The 23,522-nt window shown below is 38.5% G+C and overlaps 1 protein-coding gene across 1 annotated transcript in view; it reads right to left on the bottom strand.

Annotated features, from left to right (window-relative positions):
- Nucleotides 1-12,447: 12,447 nt before the first annotated feature.
- Nucleotides 12,448-23,522, bottom strand: part of LOC119555879 — a 46,221-nt gene continuing 35,146 nt past the window's right edge. The window contains exons 2-4 of the mRNA XM_037867534.1: nt 22,593-22,807; nt 19,021-20,320; nt 12,448-16,959 (exon numbers count right to left, since the gene is read on the bottom strand). Of these exons, the coding sequence (XP_037723462.1) occupies nt 15,086-16,959; nt 19,021-20,320; nt 22,593-22,807 (3,389 nt within the window). The 3' untranslated portion in view covers nt 12,448-15,085. The remainder of the gene's footprint in view (nt 16,960-19,020; nt 20,321-22,592; nt 22,808-23,522) is intronic.

Here is a 23,522-nt window from a genome sequence, read left to right as displayed (position 1 = left end):
TTTAATTAATATTGAAAGCGACACATAAAGGGCTTAAATGCCCAGATCCCTCACAGATGCACATGGCTGCCACGGAGGCCCAGGCCCAGATACACACTCAATCCGTGGAGTGGAGTGCAGCACAGCAGGCATCCAGCATCCAGCATCCAGTATCCAACAGCAGGCCAATCATTTTTTTCAGCACCATGTCAACGCAACACACATGAACCGGCTGACTGACTAACAGAGTGAATGGTTAGCTAGAAGGAATAGTAGAGCGGGCTATGCAGTGAAAGAAATTAGGTGCTGGATAGGAAATTTCATATTAAATATTGGTATTTTAAAATCCCCTTAAATGTGTCTAAAAGTACTACGAATTTATTTATTATACCCGTTACTCGTAGAGTAAAAGGGTATACTAGATTCGTCGGAAAGTATGTAACAGGCAGAAGGAAGCGTTTCCGACCCCATAAAGTATATATATTCTTGATCAGGATCACTAGCCGAGTCGATCTAGCCATGTCCGTCTGTCCGTCTGTCTGTCCGTCCGGATGAACGCTGAGATCTTGGAAACTATAAGAGCTAGGCTATTGAGATTAGGCGTGCAGATTCCTGAGCTTCTTACGCAGCGCAAGTTTGTTTCAGCAGAGTGCCACGCCCACTCCAACGCCCACAAACCGCCCAAAACTGAGGCTCCTACAGTTTTCATGCTAGAATAAAAATTTTAACTGAAATGTATTGTTCTGATCAATACCTATCGATTGATCCAAAAAAAACTTTGCCACGCCCACTCTAACGCCCACAACGCTTAAATCTGTCTACCGCCGGTAGGTGGCGCATTTCAACCTCGCTTTGCTGCATATCTCCATTTTCCTTTGGTCCTTTTAGCTGAGTAACGGGTATTTGATAGTCGAGGTACTCGACTATAGCGTTCTTCCTTGTTTTTCACTTCATACTTTCGGTTAAATTTGTAAGAGCTCTTTATTGTTTTATTTTAGAAGAAAGAACACAGAGAAAACTATCTAAGAACATTGTTCTTAATTGAGAACATTGTTCTTGAATTGAGAATATTGTTTTTGAATTGAGAACATTGTTCTTGAATTGAGAACATTGTTCTTGAATTGAGAACATTCTTCTTGAATTGTGAACATTCGTTCTTAAAAACCGTGTATGTACATTTTGGTATCAATATAAGAACGAAATGGCGAGAAGAGAAAAGATAAATTGAGTTTATTTAACAACTTTTGGATAAGTATACACTAAGGACTGAACTAATAGTTTATTTGTACATACAATGTACTTAAATACCGTCAATTCAACTTGATTCGAGCAAAATAAAAACATTTTCAACTTAAAAATGTCGTTCTATTTTTAAGAACATTTTCAACTCAGATGAGAACGTCAGAATTTTCTCTATGAAGGGAATTTCATTTTATTTATCTCTACATTAGCAAAGTCACGGTTCTTTTGAAATCACTCTCATAGGTATTTAAAAGTATGCTATTATATTTTAAAACTCTGCTTTTATTTTTCACAGCATAATTTTAGATGAATTATTAAGTGCTATATAGGTCTTATCTAACTTTCAAGGCCGAAAAGTTATTTTTATTATAATAATAACTACTTTATTACCCACAAAATGTGTAGTTTGATATTTTGTAATTACTTTTCTGTGTACTAATTTGTTTAACAAAGAAAAATTCAACATTTTTTTTAAATGTTAGATTATTTAGATATATTTCAGATATTTAGGATACGTTTGCATATAAATAAAACTATGCATTGCATACGATTTATTCCGATTTCTTGCAGTGTTTATTGGGAAAGTAAGTCGAAGAGTGGGGCAGGTCGAAATGCAAGTCAGAAGTTAGCTGGGACCTTGTCCTGTCATCACTTCAGAAGTCTAATGGGCGCGTCAGTGTTCGCCGAGCGTTCAGTTTTGGTGCAGTTAGTTGACAGCGTGTGTCTCCCCCGGGGGTCCCCCGGCCCCCAGATCCCCACATTCCCCATTTCAGGTTGCCATGGGTGGCAGTCAGTCGCTTCTGTCATATGCACTGTCCCCATCATTCAACGGGCTCTCCAGCCCACAACACACAACACACACACTCGCTGAATGAGACAGCCCACAGTGGCTCAATCATCGTTGATATGCCCGAAAAACCCCCTTTTTTGAAGGGGCTTACACCACCCCCGGCCACTTGTGATGCGCTTTTTGGTCCCACCGACTTTGTGAACTGACTCTGGCCCATTTGTTTCCGCCGGCACTTCTCGCATTCCTCAGCGATTCGTGGCTTGGCGGTCGAAAATCGACGGGGCGAGTGCTCTGAATTGGGTTTTAAGGGGGAAACGCCACTTGGATCCGTCCAACAGCTTACTGAACTGGAGCATATTTCACTCCAAACGGGCCTGGCAGTCGCAAATGGAAAAGCGCAATTGTTTAATTGTTTAAAAGGCTTCAGCGGAGTGCCAGCTCTTTAATTTTGATATTTTTTTGATCTTTAAGTACTAAACTAAGAAAGTTTCTATGACTTGATACCCTTAGCTGAAATTAGCTTAATATCTTGGAAAATATGTTATGCCTTTAAAATTACTAGGACATTTGTACACAATATATAAAAGTTGTGTTCTTTGGCATTTATCAATATTACTTTTGGTTTTACTAACTATTGTTGCATACTTTCAGACACATTTTAAAGTGATTTCAAACTTGAAGATAGTTATTTAGATATTTTAAATATTTTATACTTTGAAAAGGTTTCCTTTACCTTATACCTTTTTTTTAGCGCCAATCTAACATCTTATTCTCTTAAATTAGCTTACATTCTTAAAAAATATTTATAGACTTAAAAACCATTTTGAAATCCCCTTTACAGTTGTCTAAAAGTATGGTGTGATTTTGGTATTTTTGAGCTTGACGTCTTAATTTAATAACTATTGACGTATATTTTTTAGATTTTTTTTAAAAACAAGAGATATGGTAACCTCGATAAATTTCATTAAAAATATACACATGGATAGCTTTTTATTGAGATTCCTGTGCTTTCCCGTCAATCTTCGCGTTGTTACCGCAACTATTCGATCTCATTACGATGTCAGATCGAAGAGTGCATTTTTCGCTTAAGGGTCGCCGCTTAGGATGCTCCCAGAAATTCTTGTTGCCCTTTGCGGACATTTACGCAAGTTCATATGTATGTAAGTGAGTGTGTGAAAAAGCGCATTGCGACGTTGGCTGGCAATATGCCCGAAAAAGCCAGACCCCCTCGAAAGCCCCCGAAAACCACCTCCCAAATCGGAATACCCCATTCCGAGTGTCATAAAGTGACAAATCCATCAACGGCTCGGAAGTGAAATGATGCGAGGCGTGAGCAATTTGTCTCGTCTGAAGCGAAACGGAACGGAACCGGAATGAAACGAAACGGGAATGAAAGCGAGGGGAGGGGGTGAATTCCAGGGTAATTCAATTGCAAACATTGGGGAGGGGATTCCCCTGAGGATATGAAACATTGCCATGCATCGTAAAAATTCTTTATATGCCCGGGTGCTAAAAACTAAATTAAAGAGGAATACCAGTTGAGGTCTGTGACATCGAAACTTGTTATGGTACGCTCTTAAAATTAAGTTAGGAATAAAACTGGGCAGGAATAGTGGGAAAGGAACACTAAACAAGAAGGAACAAAAAGAAGTACCTTAGTACTTTACTCACTTTTATCATCTGAGCCATTAAAAATCAAAAAGCTTTTATAACTAACTAAAAAAGGCTTAGAATCACTGGAGATTTGTTGGGAATAAAACTTAAATTAGGAATAAAACTGGGCAGGAATATTGGGAAAGGAACACTAAACAAGAAGGAACAAAAAGAAGTACCTTATTACTTTACTCACTTTTATCATCTGAGCCATTAAATATCAAAAAACTTTTATAACAAAATAAAAAGGCTTATAATCACTGAAGATTTGTAGACTTACCTTTAATATATTTTCAATAAAAAATATTCCACTTGATCTCAAACACAAAATTATTATTTCTCTTTCGGATTTTACATGTATATATTTATATATCTGTTTTATTGCGCGTTTTTCGCCGTCACAATAATTTCCATTTCCGATATGCATCTTTTCCCAATATTGTTTTTTTCGGGCATTTTGAATTCGAAATGCTGAACGCAAATATTGGACGAGTGATGGATATGCCCACCTCGGATGGATGTGCCCCCTTCACACCCAGTTCGAAACTAAATAAATATTTTTGTTATGTTTGAATTTTATTTGCCTGACTGCTGCAACTGAAAGCCAATATAAATGTGCATGGATATATGCCCCTAGATATATAGGTTTTTTTTGCCAACTAAATTGAGCGTAAACTTCCGTGCCTTACGGCGCATTATTGGCAATGCCGAATATAGTATATATGGATTTTTAATGGGAGTGACGGGCAAAACAATCACATAAATTGTTCACAGTTCATTTTCAACGCTTCAATCTGGGTGCCGATTTAAGACTATTTTTTTATTCTTTATACACTTCGCATAAAGATGGTCTGCTTTTTGTATCTACCTTTTATCCTTTATCAAAGAAAGTTATATTTTTTACTCTAAGTTTCGAACAAACTTTAATATGTTCAATTTCAGATAAACTAAAATATATACGGCTATCATTTTTTAATAAAAAATAAAATTGTATGGATCAACAATTTTGAAATATTGTGATTGTTGACTTTCTGATATCGACTTTTATACAATTTAAAATTTTTACCTGACCATTTATCAGTACAATTTAAATTGATTATTTTCAGATTAACTAAAAATGTGCGGGTATTATTTTTCCAACTTAAAAACTAAAGAGATGCAAAGAAAAACTGGTAAGTAAACCAAATAATTCATATACTTTATGGATCAATTATTTAAAATTATTTAATTTTCAAATAAGGGCCTGTGGAAATATATTTTTCCCGGTGACCTCATGAGATTGGTTGTAGTCATGTTCGGCCATAAGCCGTTTATGCCCCTGATTTATTATGGGCCAACAAATCACCAGCATGTTGGCTCAAAGCCCACCCAACACCACCTCCACTCAACGAATCTCGGCTGGGTGCATTTTTAATGCTTTTCGTGGAAAGGTGGGAAGCACTGATATTTGCATTGTGCCCGGGGGGTCCTGGTTTTCCGAGAAAGACATCGAATTCAAGTTCAATTCGACGGCGAACACTTGAAGTTGAGCACCAAAGAACGCACACCAAAAAAAAAAAAAGGAAAAAGGTGGTTGTAGGTGTTGGGTTCAGGGGTCAGAGGTTGGGGTGGCAACCAGGTGCCACTGAGACTGCCGCAAAAGTGATGATGACAGGGGCAAATGGAACTTTCGTGTATTATTATTACCTGCCTTGTTCTCATTTTTTTTTTTCGGCTCCTTTGCTTTAATGGAAAGCATGGAGGTGTTCCCATAATTCTCAGGGGATTACCCCGAAACCCTGCCCACCGAAACGCACTTTCTTATATTTCTTTAAGAAGAAATGATGTTTTCGAGAAATCAATTGCTTGAATTAAGATGCAAATGGGCTGTAAAAATTGAGATAAAATTGGATTTACAAAATTATATAAAAATCAAATGGGTAATACTATTATATGTTTAAAAATTATAAATTTTTTAAGTAAACTAAAAATATTTTCTATATTTTAAAAAGGACTTCGAAAAGTTTCCTGTGTGACGATACTCAATATGATCAAAATATAATTTCTGGTGATTTCGTCCTGGTCTTATCCTCGTGCTCATCCTGGGAACTACTTGACACCCGGAGGATGATGATTGGATGGGCAGGAGAAAGTGGAGAAAGCAGTGATGCGAAAAGTGTTGAAAATGAAATCGTGTACGCATCGAGAGCATAAAACGTGCATAAAAATCTGTCATTTACATTGGTAAAGGCGTGAAAAATTGGCAAAGTTACCCCCTTTTCTCCAACCCCTCCCCACTCCCCCTCCCGCCGATTTTCAACACTTTTCTCCACCTTTCTCTTTCGCTCTTTGTGTTGGCTCCCCTGGCGAAAAGTTGGAAAAGCGCTGACGAGAACTCGGTGTGCCTTTGGCTGTCCCAGCATCGCTTTTCTCTACTTACACCCCTCTGATTTTCCCCATTTTCCCCCCTGCCCTCGTTTCGGCTTCAACTCTTTTTTCGCTTTGAATTCGCTTTATGAGAAATTTATAATATCCCCCAACTCGAAGTCGAACGGAACTTGTTCGTTAACCAGAGTAAAATCAGGAGCGGAAAAATGCTGAGAGGTCAGGGAAAATGCCAACCAGTTAATGTTAACTTAATGGGTTTAACATATTTCAAATTTCTGGAAAGGCTTTAATAATTAATTTAGCCATTTAAACATTTTTTTTGCATTTTCCATTTACATATTTTGAAATATAATATATTTAAATGTGTTATTTATTTAGAAGTGATTTTATTCTATTTTAATTGCTGTCAAAACTATTTTCCAAGGTAATTTCAGTCTAAAGTCATTTGTATTCCTTTAATTTTTTTATAGAGTACTATGTATTATTTTTAGTTTTGGTGCTTCATTTTATAAAAAGATTTTCATTTGTTTTTCAAAGTGTAGAGTTTAAAATGGCATCAATTTTAAATCTCTATCAATTTCCGTACTGATTTCTGCTCACAACTTTACTTGCCACTTCACTCGATGGCTAGTAGATTTTAGCAGAAGAGCTTACCATTTTTTTTTCTCCACTCTGATACATTAACAAATTAGCCATCCCTTTAGGGGATTGGATAGTCGATCTGCCCAGTGGGTTGAAAAGCAGCAGGCCAACTGTAGATCAAGTTGGGCCATAGATTTAAGTTGATTAATTAGCAACCGGATTGCGGATATTAAAATGGATTAACTGCAAACCCCACTCGGAACAGCTTTTCAGCGAGTAGAAACATTTTAATTAAAATGCCTTCGCAGGGTAATTAAAAATGTAAGCGTGACAAAATGTTGTGGTTTCGGATTAGTTGATGGTTGCAAGTGGGCGGTTGGAGTAAGCTCTTCAAAGTGAACATTAATAATGATTATGTGTCATAAAAATAGGTCTAATTTTGAGCTCCCCCAAAAAAAAGATAAGAGAATTGACAAATCAACAGGGCATCGCTTAAAGTACCCGACATTAATTCCAAAAAAAAAAAAAAAATAAACCTGCCGGCTGTGAAGCAATTACATTTAATTATCAAAGCGCTGTGCAAATTTCGTCTGGCTCTTAAATAACAAAAATATAAAGCACGCGGGGGCGGCTATCGCCAGAAAGACGCCCTGGAATTAAAAAGAAATCAAATGCGGCGGAGTCAGTCTTGCTGGTTTTACAAATGCCCCTTCCTCCTAAAAAAAAAATGCCCCGAAAGTCTTGTTTGAGGTCGTTCATACAGCGTGAAAGTCTGTTGCCTTTTTCGGTTTATTTTCTTCTTTTTTTTTTGAAGCGAATCTGCCGAGAGGACCACATGGACACCACTGGCGGAGAATTGAAACCGCAGCAGGGAAAAAAGGGCCGGGGAAATAGTAACAGATGTCCTCGAACGAACACTGTTGACAATGACGGGAATTTAATTTTGAATATGGAAAACGGAAGTGTTGCGGTTCATTAACTTGGCTCTGCTTTAAAAATATGAGTCCTTTCAAATATTTAAATTCATTTGAAATTGTTACGATATTTTTAGTGGAAAAAAGGAAGAAAAAACAGATGTATAGAGAAGCAATGTAGAGTTAAATATTATAAATATATAATATTATAAATATATTATTAAATATATAAAATATTAAAACTCATTCCGAATTAAAAAAGGTAATTAAAAAATAATACCCTCTGCAAGGTTATAAAAACATATCAGACAAGTTCAAGGCAATCCAAAAATACAGTTTATTATAAACACAAAACCATTTTTAAGAATTAAACACAAAAAATATAAAATAGTGTCTTGCGATCGTATTTATAATATACTTTAAAATTATTTTATAATATAGGGACTTCAATTTGTATTATGGTTTCCAATAAAAATATTCTAAGATACGTTTTAGTTTGATGAACATACAAGATAGATAACTTTATTCTTAAATTTACCCATTTAAAACGATACTCCCTATACATTTGGGTAAAATGTTTGCTTCACTGCGAGAATTTTCATCTGAAGACCATTTTTCTGTGGTGAAATTCCCAGTTCTAGTTATGTTTGTATATTTACCGCACTGCCGGATTGCTCATTTTCCTTTTTCCTCGCCATATCTCTTGCGAGGGCTTCGGGCGGGGCCACATGGCGTATGCTTAATTTTGTTGCCACTTTGACAACTTGACTGTTTGCCTGCAGGCTATGTGTGTGTGTGTGTGTGTGTGTGGTGTGCTTGTGTGGGTGCCTGCGTAAGGGTGTGTGGGTGAGCTGACCAAAGGAGTCCCGTCGAGTCCTGAAAAAGATGAGTTCAGGTAAGCCGGGCTGAGCTGAAATAAGGTGTTGTCTGCCAGCAATTAAAAGGACTTTATCACAAGTACATTAAAATATACCTCGGAACTAGAGAAATCCGGTGGAAAAGCGGGCAAAGGGCGAGGGGCGAGGGGGCAAAGGGACCAGCCAACAAACAACCTAATTAACTTGTCAAAAATGCAGACTCTGCTCACCGGCCCAAAAGAAAAGGCAAAGGAAAACAGGACCAAAAAAAAGAAAAGAAAAGAAAAGAAAAGGAAAACAAACAAAGGCAATGGCAGTTATCCCCAGTTTTTGCCTACGTGCCCGGCTTAAGGTTCTATTAAAATTTCAATTAAATATTTTCCTTTTCCTCTCCAACCGTACACCCAAAATACCGGCAACGCAGTACTTATGTGCTTTAATTATTGTTTTTATAATTATTATAATTATGATTGCGAGACAGCGAACCCACGAATCTCCAGGGGTTTTTAGGCGACAGCAACAAAGGAGCCTGGGAAAACTTGCGGCGGAAATTGGGGGAAAAGTGCGGAGCTCTGGATTTCACAGTAGAAGAAACTTTACGCGGCCATTTCGCACGCAAATGTTTAATTATTGAAAATGCCTGGCTGAGGAAAACCAAATGGGAAAATGCGGAAATGTGTGCGGGAAAAGGGGGAAAGTCGAGGAATGCCAATGGTTGCTGAGACAACAAAAATCTGTTTACGTGATTTTCTCCATCTTCGTTTGTGTGTGACTTTGTCGCACATGGAAAATGCAGGCAAATAAAAAATAGAGAAAGAAAAGTTAAGGAAAGCTGTGGAAAACTATGGCTGGGCCAAAACAACAAGAACACACAGAACAAAATCACAAGCAATTTCGTTAAAAGAACTAGGGCTCTATAATCTATAATATATATACATGTTTTGAAGCCCGAAAGAGAAATATATTTTTTTATAGCATACATTTGGACTTCATTTATAGGAATGTTTAACATTTGTATTAGTGATGAGTCGTTAAAGGTTTCGAATTTGCTCTAATACAGAAACCTAATTTTTTCTTTTCTCAAGTATATATATTAAATAATAGGGTTTCAAAGTCACTTGTAAATGAATTTAAGGTGTCAAAAAGTATGCAACATTATACTTTAGGCTTCGAATAGACAACTGTTCTTAATTCATTGCATACATTTACACACCTAAATTGAAATTTAAAAAGGATTTCCAAACCGTAGTGATTTGTGTGGCGCTCACCATTACTTAAAATAGTTTGGCTATTGAAATTTCTTGCAGTGCACCGCAAACATACGCAGACAGACATAGAGTTGAACTAAAGCAGCGACAAAGACATGCAGACAGAAAAACCGGCGGACAGACGGGGCCACACACGTAGGTACAAGCAATCCTGCTGCACTTGGCACGACTAGGAAAATGTCCCAACCTCTGCCCCCCGACCTCCTCCTCCTGATCCTTGTCTCTTCTTCGACGCTTTCAAAAGAGCGCCACAAGCAGTTTGCCTTCAACTTGAGCCACCACCTTTACGAGTTTGATGTACTGGAAAAATATTCGCAGAAACAATTCCTTTAAAATAGCTTTCACTCCGTTTTGGGTAGGTATTGCCTAATATTTAAATAATAAATACTTCTATGGCTTTAAAAATTTAATTAATCGGGGTAACAAAAAATAATAAGAGGGTATATACCACTTAGAAAAGGTGTCTAAAAGTATGCTGTATAAAATGTAACGTAGTTTTTCGGTATTTCCTATTTTACCTATTCAAATATTTTTATTACCACCTTTTAAAGGTGTCTAAAAGTATGCTGTATAAAATGTAACGTAGCTTTTCGGTATTTCTAATTTTACCTATTCAAATATTTTTATTACCACCTTTAAAAGGTGTCTAAAAGTATGCTGTAGAAAAGGTAACGTAGTTTTTTGGTATTACTTATTTTACCTATTAGTTTTATTTATTGTATGTTCTTTTTTATTTTTGTGAGAAAATATTTTTATTACCACCTTTAAAAGGTGTCTAAAAGTATGCTGTATAAAATTTAATGAAAGAGTGCAATAAAGTTCTGAGGTTAAAATCTTTTCTAATGGCGCCCAAAAGAAATACTAACAAATAGGTCATTTACATAGGACTTTCAAAGTCTACATTTCCAAAATCCATCATTAATTTATTTTTAAATATACCTTAAACTAGTTCAGCTTTTTTCTCAGTGTGATGCTGTTGCTGCGCGACTTTGTTTGAGCCAGCGGTTTTGGCAGCTCGACTCCCCACGCTTCTGTTGCAATGTCTCCATTTGGCTGTCTGGTCTCCGGCTACGTGTCTATTCAAATTCTCGCCAAGATACCCTGTAACCAGCGGGGAAGTCGAAGTGTCTGCCTGTCTGGCACTCTCCAGCACTCGATCGCTGGCGTATCCAACATTTGATTTAACTTTATTTCGGGTGGAAACTTGGCGAAACTGAAACTGCCTCGAAAGTTAAAAGAGAGATTCGCAAATTAAATTGGAAATATTTGGCAAATGTGCAGCAACGTTGGGGTAAATAAAAATAAAGAAACAGTGGAAAAAAACATACACAAATAAAGCGCAATAGAGGGCGGACTACTACATTTTATGCAAATCAAGTGACAGATTTTCACCCCTGGCACGTGAGCGAGAAAATGGTGAAAAACAGGTGAAATAAAACGTTTTGGGTAATTGAAAAGCTGCAGTGACAAATGCATCACTACAGCAGCCATCTCCCTCTTATCGCCGTACACCCGTCTCTCTCGTATCGCCCTATCCCCGTCTCTTTCTCGTCTGGGGCTTTATGCCTCAGTTTGCCGGTGATTTGTGCGTGGCCATTATTCGATAAGCGTTTAAGTAATTAAATGCACGCCCGTTGCGATTGATAAACGAGCTGCCTTTTCCCTTACTCCACCGATCGGCCGCATAGGGTCTTTAGTGGGATATATGTGATATATCATTGCTCTGGGTATTTTTTCAGTATTTCCATGGGGTTTCATAAAGGGAACCCAAAACAGCACTTCTACAATCCATAACTTGGGTAATCTGATACCGATTTTCAAGTGGAATACATCTATGAGTTTTTGGTTGTAATCTCTAGTATTCTACATTAAGATTTTAACCCATTTCCATGTTCGATTTTTCAGTATTTTTACTGGGTTTCATAAAGGGAACCAAAAACTGCACTTCTGCAATCCATAACTTGCGTTATAGGATACAGATTTTCAAGTGGGATACCTCTATGAGCTTGTGGTTCAACTCTTTAATATTCTACATTAAAATCTTCCTTTCAAACGAGGGTCAAAATGTTAACTCATTTTCATGTTCGATTTTTCAGTATTTCCACTGGGTTTCATAAAGTGAACCCAAAAGTGCACTTCTACAATCCATAACTTGCGTTTTATTATAACGATTTTTAAGTGGGATACCTCTATGAGTTTGTGGTTGAAATATCTAGTATTCTACATTAAAATCTTTATTTAAAACGAGGGTCAACATTTTACCCATTTTCATGTTCGATTTTTTTAGTATTTCCACTGGATTTCATAATGGGAACATCAAACTGAACTTCTAGGTTCCATAACTCGGGTTATTGGATCCCTATTTAAAGTGGGGTACCCTTATGAATTTGTAGTTAAATTCTCTAATATTTTACACTAAAATTGAGCTGCTTTAAATATGGCTGAAGCCTCCACGATTTTCCCCATTTCAAAAAATGGATTAATTTCGAAAGACTACATTTTTGTGGCATACTTTCCGACACCTTTAATAGGTGATTTCAAACCGATGGTAAACTGCAATTTTAATAATATAGTATGCAAATGCCGTACGACCACTTGATAGTTCTCATCACACCTAATTAGATCCATCGGTGTTCCATAAGTATTTCCAAGTTCAAGTTGAAAAGGTTGACCCCCATGGCATTTCCAGGGGAAAGCGCGTTAATTTCTGAATATTTAATTTGCATTTAAACGGCTGCCAATGGCGGCCTTTGAGTTCCCATGCCAAGGACAAGAAGTGAGTCGATGATTATGCGTAAATAATAAATTGTTGCTTTATTGAATTTCATTCCATTAAAATGTTACCACATAATGAGATGTGTATACATGTATGTGTTGGGTTGTTTTCCGTGTTGTGTCTTTCATTTTTTTTTTTTTAATACGCTGATACCTTTGAAGGTCTTTCCATTTCGACTGCCTGTTTCCTGTTTTTTTTTTATTTCAACTCAAATTCCAATTAAATTGTACAACAAACAAACAGCGAACATTTCTGATCTCGTTTTCACTTCAACTTAAAGAGTTTACATTTTAAATTTTAAAGTTAGGCCACTAAGAAGCTTTTTTATCAAATCAAATCAAAAAAAAAGATGAAGAAATTACTTTTTATGAATCCAGTTTGAGAAATATTTTTGCCACTGCGCTTAGTTTTAATTGCCTGGCGCTTTTGCCATTTTATCCCCTTCACGTTTCGCTTTTGATATGTTAATTACACCGCATTGCATTCGCTCCCCTTCTCTTTCACTTCCGCTTTATCCGTCTTGCTTATGAAATTTTCATTTCCGCTCACATACTTTGTGTCAGTGTGCGTGTGTATAAACTCGTAATTCGGCTTAAGCTGCGGGAATGCATTTTTTTTGTTTTTGTTCTGCTTTCTTTTATTTTTCTACACAAAGTATTTTTCATTTCTTAAGTTTTCGACTTATTTTTGAGGGAATTTTCCAGAGTTTTTCATCCTCTCCGTGTTGCACTTTCATTGCCCTTTTTAATGTTGTCTGTATGAATCAACTTTGTGTGTGTAATATTCGCTTCAGACTGTCAAAACCTTAAAATTGTGGGAAATTTTGAAAATGTTGTACAATTTAAAATAAAAGTTTTGAAATGTCTATGGTTTAAGGTTAGTAATTTTTTAATTCACCAGAAAGTGCCTCTAAAAATATTCTTTAATTTTCCAAAATATAATGCTTAAACACTTTGGTTTAACGAAATAAAATCTAAATTATAAACTTAAATTTCCCAATATTCAATTTTCCTAACTTCCAGTCCGAAGCAAACATTTTAACATCTATAATTGTCTTTCTTTCGTCTTGATATGTTGTTTTTTTTTTAAACATTGGTTTCTGTTCGTTTGCTTTTCTTTAACCACTAAAACTTATTCTTTGCTTTGTTCTGGCTAATTGAATAATTTTTAAGTTTTGTGCAACATTGTTCTCCGTCGTCTTCTGCTCAATTTCGTTTTTCCTTAACTTTGTTTTCATTGTTTTTCGTTTAATTTTGAAACCTATTTCGATGGATTTTGCGTGCAAGGGCGACGAGGAAAGCTTTCATGTGTTTGTGCGTGGAGAATAGTGCTGCCATTTTTTTTCTTTATTCCAAAAGATTTTTCCTTTAATTTTGTAAAAAAAAAATACTTAAATATAGCTTGGGGTCCAGCAAAAAATATAATAATAATAGGTAGAATAATAAAAAATTTTAAAATTAAACATATTTTCTGTCTTTTCTGCCTGGTTAACCTTTTTTTTTGCTGGCGGCACTATTGGAGAGGCTCTTTTTTTTTAACAATTTCTTCTAATATTCAGCTACTTTACACTCAGAAGCAATGCCTTCTAAAACTAAATGAAATCCAATCGAAACCAAGGCGCAAAATCAACATATTTTTTTCGGTTATCACTTTTTGATTCCTAACAGCTCTTTGAGTGACTGTGTGTGTGTTCTCGTATATATGTATGTGTTTGTGTGTGTGTCTACAGGTGTTTTTCGCTATTTATACACAAAAAAAATACTTTCGCTTAACTTTAGTTTTACATTTTCATTTTTTTTTTTTTTTTTTGCTTTTTTTCTTTATTTTATCATTTACTTTTTCTAACGTTTATCGTTGAATGTTTTTTATATATTCACCACACAAAAAAAATCGTTTTCGACAATTATCTCTATATCCTTAGATTCGCTTCCTTTTTCGTCCCTTGAAGAACATAAAAGACCAAAAATAATACATCCGAAAGCGGCGACTATAATATAGTACTAGAATTATGTTTAGATTTTGAGTTGGTAACATGTCTGGAAAGGGGAATGGGAATTTTACAAATATATCTGTTGAAAAGGGGTAAGAATCTGGCTGGCATCGGTTTATTGTGGCTCGAAAATTGTCTAAAAGGTTTCATAAAAAAAAAAAAAAAAAAATTTAGGAAAGTTTTTCTTCATACCTTTTATAATATCAGTCGAAAGTTGACAACTCAATTTTTAAAGTATAGACAAATTTTAATAATTTTTTTTTCCCTTAAGATGCAATCAAAAATACGTTGGATTATTATTGTTTCAGTATTCTATTGTCAATTTAACAGGTTTTATTTTCCAAATTGACCATGTATATATTTTTAAGTGTAAAATGCTTAAAACACTTTTGTAATAGGATTTTAATCCAATCTTTATTTTTTTTGGAAAATGTTTCAAACTAAGTTTGTAAAAATTTTCAAGAGCATTATTTAAGAAGCTCTTTGACTTGGTTTCACATGGACTTTTGTTAGTTCTTCAATTTTTTTTTTTAAATATATATTCCCGACAAATCCCCTTGCCACCCGTTGCTACCAACTCATCGTTAATTTTCCTTTACCCTTGCTCTTCTGCTACTTCTCCATTTTCAGCTTTTCCAGCTTTTCCACTGCTGCACAAATTCGCGGCTTAAGGCATCGGAAAGTGATTCTGCTCAAAGTCTTTGTGTCGCTCCGCCAGCGATTTCTCCAGCCGTCGATCCGTGATGGCCACGAATGGCAGACGGGACTGCTTGCCTCTACTGCTGCCCAGGCCGGATGCACTTGCTCCTCCGCCCAGGCCGATGCCATCGATCACGCGATGGTAGACAAAGGAGTTGAGGGGCGAGGGATCTCCCCGACCACCTCCAGCTCCGGAGGTTCCTCCTCCTGATCCTCCCGATCCACCTGATCCACCTCCGCCCCCTTCGGCGGTGCTTCCCCCGCCGGCTGGCTTCTCCGTGGAATTACCCGTCTCCAAACGGGGCCAACTACTTTGACCCCTTCCAGCCACATTGGCCACAAACTGTGCACTCCGGCTGCGACTGCGCGGTGTGCCCAGAAAGCTGCCCGCGATGGCTGGATAGGATGGTAGCTTGTAGAGCGCTGGCTTCGGCGTGGTTGATGTGGATGCGGATGCGGCTGAACCGCCCACCTTCCTGGCCATTTCGCGTTGCCAAAAGTCGAGGGTTTCGGGTGCAGGATCGCCGGAAGCCATCTCGCCAGAGGCCACAGGGGCATCTTCCTCGGGCAACTGATTGCTGGGCGGTGGCGATGTCGAAGTCACTGGAACTGGATCTGGATATGGATCCTTTTGGGCCGGGGTAACCTCCGCTTTTGGCGGGGCAGCCGTACTACTAAAACGACTCCTTTGCTGGGCAAACAAATCCTCGAAACGCTGATGCTGATGGTAGCGACGCCTCTTCTCCTTGAGATACTCATCATCCAGCCGTATACTTTCGGTGCTGCCCAGAGAATTCTGGCCGGGATTCATGGTGGGTGTGGGCAGGGTGCCCTCGAGAAGATTGAGCAGTTGCTTGTTTCGCCTGTTGTACTTCTTGATGTAGGGCGGCAGGTTGGCCTCCTCGCCGCGCTCCTGCTGGGCCTCCTCCAGCTCGGCGGCACTCTCGTAGTCGTCCTCGTAGTCGGCATACAGTTCGGGATGCGATTCGCGGTAGTGCTCATCGTAGACCTGGAACTGCACCCTGGCTAGATGGGGCCACTTGGCGTAGTAACGCTCGAGATGCTCCAGCTCGGTGATCTGATGGCCCAGCTGGGGTTTCGGCGGTGGCAATGGTGGAGTGGGTGGTGGTGGCGGTGGTGGTGGTACTGCTGCTGCTGCCACTACTGGTGGACTGCCCATCGCAGGAGCCTTCCTCTGATAGGGATTGCTGGGTCGAGGTCTCAGATGTGTGGACTTGTGGTGATGGTGATTGTGACTCTGGTGATGATGATGATGATGGTGGTGGTGGTGGTGCTGCTGATGCGGATGCTGCTGCTGCTGCTGCTGGTGACCCAGGTGACCCAGTTGACCCAGGTGACCATCCCTGTGGTGGTGCTCCTTCAGCGGCGGGTCACTCTTGATGCCATTCCTCAGAACCGGACTGATGCGACGATACCAATTGCCATTATCGTGGGCAATCAGGCGCTCCATTTCCGTGTGGTGCTTGAGATCCACATCCAACGGGGGCTGGTTGTCGTAGTAGTTGACCTGACCCTCGTAGAAGGGCTTGCCAGTGGCGGGCAAAGGTCGCTGGGGTCGCAATCCCAGGGCAAAGATCGGTGCCGAGTGCGTGGATCGTTCCCGCTCCTTCTGCAACTTTTGAAGGTGTCTGGCTGAGATGGTGGGTGCTGGGTTATTGATTTCCACCGGCGGCGGCTCGGTCGCTTCCATCTTCGGATGCCTCTTCAGGTAGTCCTTGTACCGCTTCTTGTGGCTCTTGTGCCCCGTCCTCTGGCGACTCCTTCGCAGCGCCTTAAAGCGCTCAAAGGCCGACGAGGGGGAGGCGGTGACAGAGGGCGTGGCTGTGACGCAAAAAAAAAAGAAGGGAAAAAAACGAGAATAAAAATCGTTGTTAGTCTCGGCACGCTTTTTAGGGCTCGGAAGTAATAGATTTCTATTAGGCCAACGGACAACAAGAGCTTCTCTTGTCCAATGCCCTAGGAAAATGCGAAGAGGGTAGTATGAATATCACCAAGTTTGGCAAACAGAAAAATACCATAAAGGTGACTCAAAAATGTTTTTCGTTTGCCAATAGCTAGTTTATTCGGGTTCTGATTACAAAGATTTTCATACCTCTAAATATTGGCAGATTATTTACCTTTAAATGTGCATCATGATGTATTATTGGTCAAATTTTTAGCCCACTAGTTCGGTTTTATTTCAAGAAGGTAACCGCAAATGCCGCTATTTCGCTCATAACTTGTCTAAAGGTTGGTGGCTTAACTATCAAATTATGTATAAAAAATCCTAAAAAGTCACTCTGTGAGTATAAATATATTATTCTAGGGTATGTGGAGCGTTTCTTGCTAATCTTTTCCTTCTTTCTCGTTTGACCCAGCTCAATGTTGGTCCTGAAATCCTTACAAACCACACAAAATCCCCAGGACCACCGCTCCACAACCTCTAAACCCCTCTTCCCCTCGAGAAACCACACACAAATTCATTTCAACTTGATTTGTGCCAGCGAGGGAGGCGTCAGAACTCCCAAGAAATAACCAACGAATTTATGGCGAAACTCTCGAATCGACCCGGGCATTTCCTTCTTCTAGTCAAGGCACGTCTGCCATCGCCGCCCCCGCAGAACTTCATTTCTTGGCCAATCCTCTGGACAGATTTTGTTGCTTCCGTTTCGGAATATGGTATATAATATATATATATATATTTGCTATTTTGTGAGCTTTATTGTTTAATGCCAGGAAATGGCAGTGGGAAGAGGTGTGAGCATATTCCCCAAAGAAAGCTAAACTTTTTTCGTTTGATTTCTTGCCTTGGAAAAAATTGAGAGAAAATTTGCATACACTTCACTTTGGCCAAACTAATTAGGGGAATATAGAATTTTAAATTTATCGCTCTTAAAGTACAATTTGCATTTGAGTTAAAGTCAGTTGCAGACTTTTCATTACCCCTTGCCAGATGTGTTTGTCAGAACATACATATATCCCTCTGTCTGAGGGGTTTCGACTGTGGAGTGTAGAATGCTTTGGGGATTTCCTTTACATATTTTCAATTTACGGCACACACATCCACATAGCTGACTTTGATGGGATCTCTAACTGGGGTCCGAAAACCGAAAACTGCCAAGCGAAACCGAACGAGCGAGTGGAATGTGCGCTACAGTGGGTCAAAAGCGGATGTTTCAGAGCATTCCGAAATTCCTATTGACAAAGGCATTTTTCCCAGTTCGGCAATCAAAGGAAATTGAAATGAGGTACAGTACTTCAAATGCTCAACTGCAAAATTGAGTATGTTAAAGCCTCAAAGTACAAAGTATGTTGATTTTCCTACATAAAAAAATAAATTCAAAATGAAAGGGGGGTTCTACACAAATCTCTCGTGTTGTGATATCAAAAATGCAGGGAAAACAAAAAAATGCAATTTTTCGGGAATGACCCACATAATCTCGGACTTAAAATATTTTGTTGCATACTTTTGAACACCTTTGTAAATACCTTCGAATCCCATGTAAAATCTGTGTGTATGATGTATGATATTCAACCTTCACTTGACTTGAAAAAAAACTTAACGTTTTTTTATAGTTTTAAATAATAATTTTAAAAGTTTTTAATTTACATAATTTTTTATTGCAAACTTGTATACGCTTTTATAAGTAATTTTAAAAGGCACCTGCATTCTGTGGCACCTTTAATATAAACCCTTATCTCGTCTTAAAAAAGAAACCTAGTTAAGTGGTTTTAAAATGTTTAATATTGACTTGTAAGTTAAAAATATCTATTTATAAGCTCCTAAGAATACTTTCCAAAATTTTCAAAGCCCACTACACTGTTCCTTTCAACTTAGCATCCAGTTTGTATTTATTTCATTTTTAGTTGCTTGTTTCACAGTTTTATATGCCAACGACTTACCCTCATGATATCGCTGCAATGCAGATTCCGAATCAGATTCCAGTTTGCCGTCCTCCAGTTGCTCCTGGTCCTGTTCCTCCTCCAGCTTTTCAGCGGATTTCTCCCAGGGATTTTCCGGCTTGGACTTTTCCGCCGGCGGCTGCTGTTCGGCATAGTCATCGTCCACGTAACGTGTTGCATGTTGCTGCGGTGCAACAACATGTTGCAGCTGCTGCTGTTGCTGTTGCTTCTTCTCAGTGGCCAAGTAATTCTCCTCGTTTTTTTCCGGATCGAAAGTGACCAACTTTCTGGGATTGCTGTTGGTGTCATAGTAGTGCAACTCGCCCACATCCTGCTGCTCATTCTCCTCCTCTTCCTCATCATCATTGTCATCCTCTTCTTGGACCGCCGATGCCCGAATCCTTCCGATATCATAGCTGCCATAGTATCTGGTTTCCGGCTGGGATGGACCAAGGAAATTTCTCTTCAGTTTGCGGCCAATTGTTGGCAATGTTCTTGGTGTTGCTGTTGTCGGAGTGGTTGATGTTGATGGTGTTGTTGTTGTGGTGGTGCTGCTGCTGCTGCTACTAGTGGTTTCTGTTGTGGCCAAAGTGGTGGGGATTGGGACCTTGGTGGTTGCTGATGTGGCTACTGGGTATTTTTTGGCCAATTCATCATTGTCAATGGCCGACTTAATGTCCTCGTCGTCGCCTTCTTCATCGACCTCGTCGTTTTCGTTTTCGTTCTCGTTTTCGTTGGGCAATGCTTCATCATTATCCAAATTGTCCTCGATATCACCAATGGCCTCATCCACCTGTCTGGACTTTTCCTGCTCCTTCTTCGGTAACTTGTCCATTGATTCCACCGATGGCTTATTAAATTTTCGTTCATTTAATATTTCAATAGCATCAAACAGCTGGGATGGCGGGTATTCCCCTAGTAAATCACCATCATCGCCCCGCTTTCTCTCCTTTTCCTGTTGACTTTGTTGCTGTTCGTGCATGTTCTTTAATTTTTTATGCGAAAAACTTTGCCTGCCAAAGTTCGCGTTGTCGTCCTCCTCGCCGGAAGTGAATTTGGATTTCCCGCCGCCACCGAGAACAAGCGTTTCCATCTTTTCCGATTTTCCAGAAGCAGCAGCAGCGGCAGTAGCTTCCTTCGGTAGCCTTCGGTTCTCTTTATTGTTTTTCAATTTGTAGTTGTAGTGGCTTATATTGTTCTTCTTCTCCTTGGAACGCTTCTGGTTTTTGTTATTTTGGTATTTCTCAGCGTCCAGGTAAACACTGAAATTCCTTGAAGTGGGCCTTTGAGATTCAAGTACCTGCAAGTAGTAGCAATGCACAGAGCGGAAAACCGGGTTAGTATTGTATATGGGAAAAAATTAGCTTGGTAACAATCATTGTCTGATTATCTAAATGATATGCTATACAATATTTTTAATATCCTAAAGACATCCCTTTTTTTTGAAGACATCCCATTTCAACACACTTATAAGTAACTACGATACTTTTCTGATTAAAGATAATTATTTCTGATGGTGCAAAAAATTGGGGTAACCCTTAAACCCACATTGAATCACTTAAAACCCAAAGCCTAACGTTGCAGTGCACAAATAAAGAATAGGTACTTAAAAAAAATGGAAAACAAAAACGAAATAAACTCAAAGAAACCTTTTCCTTGGGAACTCTCCTAAGAATTTCTGGGTGGAATTTTTTTTTGGGCGGGAAAAGCAAGTCGTGGGTGCACATGTGCACGTAGACAATAAAATGAAAGTTTCATTTCGAGCCCTCAGCTGCTTTCCACACTCAACTCAAGTGTCTGCAAATCGTTGATTAAATGGGGGAATTGCAATTCCAAGAAATTGTCAATGCAATGGTTGTAAGATCTAGTAAGTGCATTCTAAAGTGCTAAACGGTGTTTTCGAATTCTTACAATGCCACGTTTCTGGTTTTACAGGTTTTGTCGTCAGTCTTCATTATTAAAAATGTTTTACATTGTTAACAAAATTGGTCATAGCTTCTGTTATTATTTTACTTGTGTATTTCTATATTCAATTTAATCCTCACACCTTTTGTGATCTTAAGCTTTTAATGTATTCACCAGAGCCTCCTTTTGTTCCTATGCATCTTTTATGGCAATTATTTTTCTGGCTAAAATTTTGGTTTCAAAAATGCTTTCAAGTACTTGGCTCTTGCTCTTCTCGACTTTGGTCCCATTTTTTGCTCAAGTGAATTTCAATGCAGGGATTGACTATTGGGCTAAGCTGTGTGGGCCATCATCCCTCACCTTCTTTGGCTGAAAAAGTAATTTGACTTGGCCGCTCGCATTGTGCGACATTTCAATGGACACCCCTTAAAGCCATGCCCCCGACCACCGGTCCTCTATCACCCCACTTGGTTCAATAGAACTGACCTCATTCGGAATGGACTTGACTGTAGGCTCGGGGCACTCTAAAAAGCATCTGCGTGTGCTTATGTTTGTCTGTGTACACTAAAAAAATGTCATAAAATGAGAAAAATGCGGCATTTAAACTTGAATTCGTTGAATATTTGAACACCCGAAACGGACTTTATAAGAAGAACATTTAAATTATATTATTATTCATATAGTAACATACAAAAGGTGCACATAGGTTTTGATCTGACCGGCAGTTTTTGTTAATTAATCTTATTGAGAGGTATAAAGCTTTGAACCCCTTTATTTTAAACCTAGTTAAATGATTTCACCAGTTATATTTTTTGGTAAGAAGTATAGTAGTTTTGGTACTAAGTTGTGAATGGCGCCCAAACAGGGACCCAATGCTTTTGATGACTACATCTTTTGTTACTTTAAATCGTTTAATACGATGTTCAAAGGTTTTAAATGATTAGTTTAAATACTTATCAAACGATTTAACCAGAAATATATTTCATTTTAAGTTTTCATGATTTCACCAGTTAAATTTTTTGTTAAGAAGTGTAGTAGTTTTGGTACTAAGTTTTGAATGGCGCCCAAACAGGGACCCAATGCCTTTGATGAATACATCTTTTGTTACTTTAAATCGTTTTATACGATGTTCAAAGGTTTTAAATGATTAATTTAAAAACTTATCAAACGCTTTAACAAGAAATATATTTCATTTTAAGTTTTCATGATTTCACCAGCTATATTTTTTGTTAGAAAGTGTAGTACTTTTGGTACTAAGTTTTGAATGGCGCCCAAACAGGGACCCAATGCCTTTGATGAATACATCTTTTGTTACTTTAAATCGTTTAATACGATGTTCAAAGGTTTTAAATGATTAATTTTAAAACTTGTCAAACGATTTAACCAGAAATATATTTCATTTTAAGTTTTCATGATTTCATCAGTTAAGAAGTGTAGTTACTTTGGTACTAAGTTTAGAATGGCGCCCAAACAGGGACCCAATGCTTTTGATGAATACATCTTTTTGTTACTTTAAATCATTTAATACGGTGTTCAAAGGTTTTAAATGATTCATTTTAAAACTTATCAAACGATTTAACCAGAAATATATTTCATTTTAAGATTTCAAGGTTCAGGCGCCATATGTTCATATTTTTTCAAGTGCATTGTCATGTGTGTCTACTCACGATATCAGCTGCCTCGGATGCATCCTCGTCCTCCTCCATCAGCCCCACATCCTCGTCATCTTCGGCGGCGGCGGCATCTTCCTCCTCGCCGATGGCAGCTGCAGCAGATGGAGCATATTGAATGTGGGCCGAGTCGGCGTCCTCATCCCCAATGTCGCCGTCGTGCTGGTCAAATATGTCCTCCGGAATGGAGGCCTCTTCTTGCAAATTGAAATCTGCAAGGCGAAAGCGAGAGGCGAGATGAGTTAGGGGGGCGTCATTCAGGTGGGTAGACAGCAAAGATGCCACAATCCCCACAATAAAATAACATAGAAAAGGTCAGCAGCCACAGCATCTCAAGTACATTCCAAAAAAAAGAAAGATATATACATATATGTATAGCCCTGGATGTGTGTTCTTTTGCCGTTTACTTAAATAAAAGTAAGCTGCTTGAATTGACTTCCACTTGGGGTCGTCCTGCGAGCGGATATATATGCAGATATATGTAGATATATCCGTGTGAGGCCGCATGCATGACCTGGGCAAAATAGGTTTTTACTCATAGTTGAATAGACAAGAATTCTTTTTTTTTTTCTCCACCCATGGGGTGTATCTTTTATGCTCTGTCATTGACTGAATTGCCATTTGGGGAAACTCAAGAAAGGACGTGAGGAGTGATGAGGTGATGGGACCGGGAACCCTCGTATGCAGGATTAAAATAAAAATGGCATTATGTTGTGCGTGTGTGCGGGACTCCAAACGAGCGATAAAAGACAGCGCAAATTGCCAGTGAAATTTGCCTTTTTTTGGGGTTGCAAGACACAGACGAAAGTATTATAGTACATCATTACATTCCGATTTTATAATTTGCTTTCTATTTTAGATTATTTAAAAATAAATGAAACGTAACTTCTCGAATTAAACAATAGCATTTAGCATCCAATAAAATTC

This window comes from Drosophila subpulchrella, chromosome X (genome assembly GCF_014743375.2).
Source record: "Drosophila subpulchrella strain 33 F10 #4 breed RU33 chromosome X, RU_Dsub_v1.1 Primary Assembly, whole genome shotgun sequence".
NCBI lineage: Eukaryota > Metazoa > Arthropoda > Insecta > Diptera > Drosophilidae > Drosophila > Drosophila subpulchrella.
Note: the sequence above shows the minus strand (reverse complement) of the source record. Positions and strands in the feature narration are given on the sequence as shown.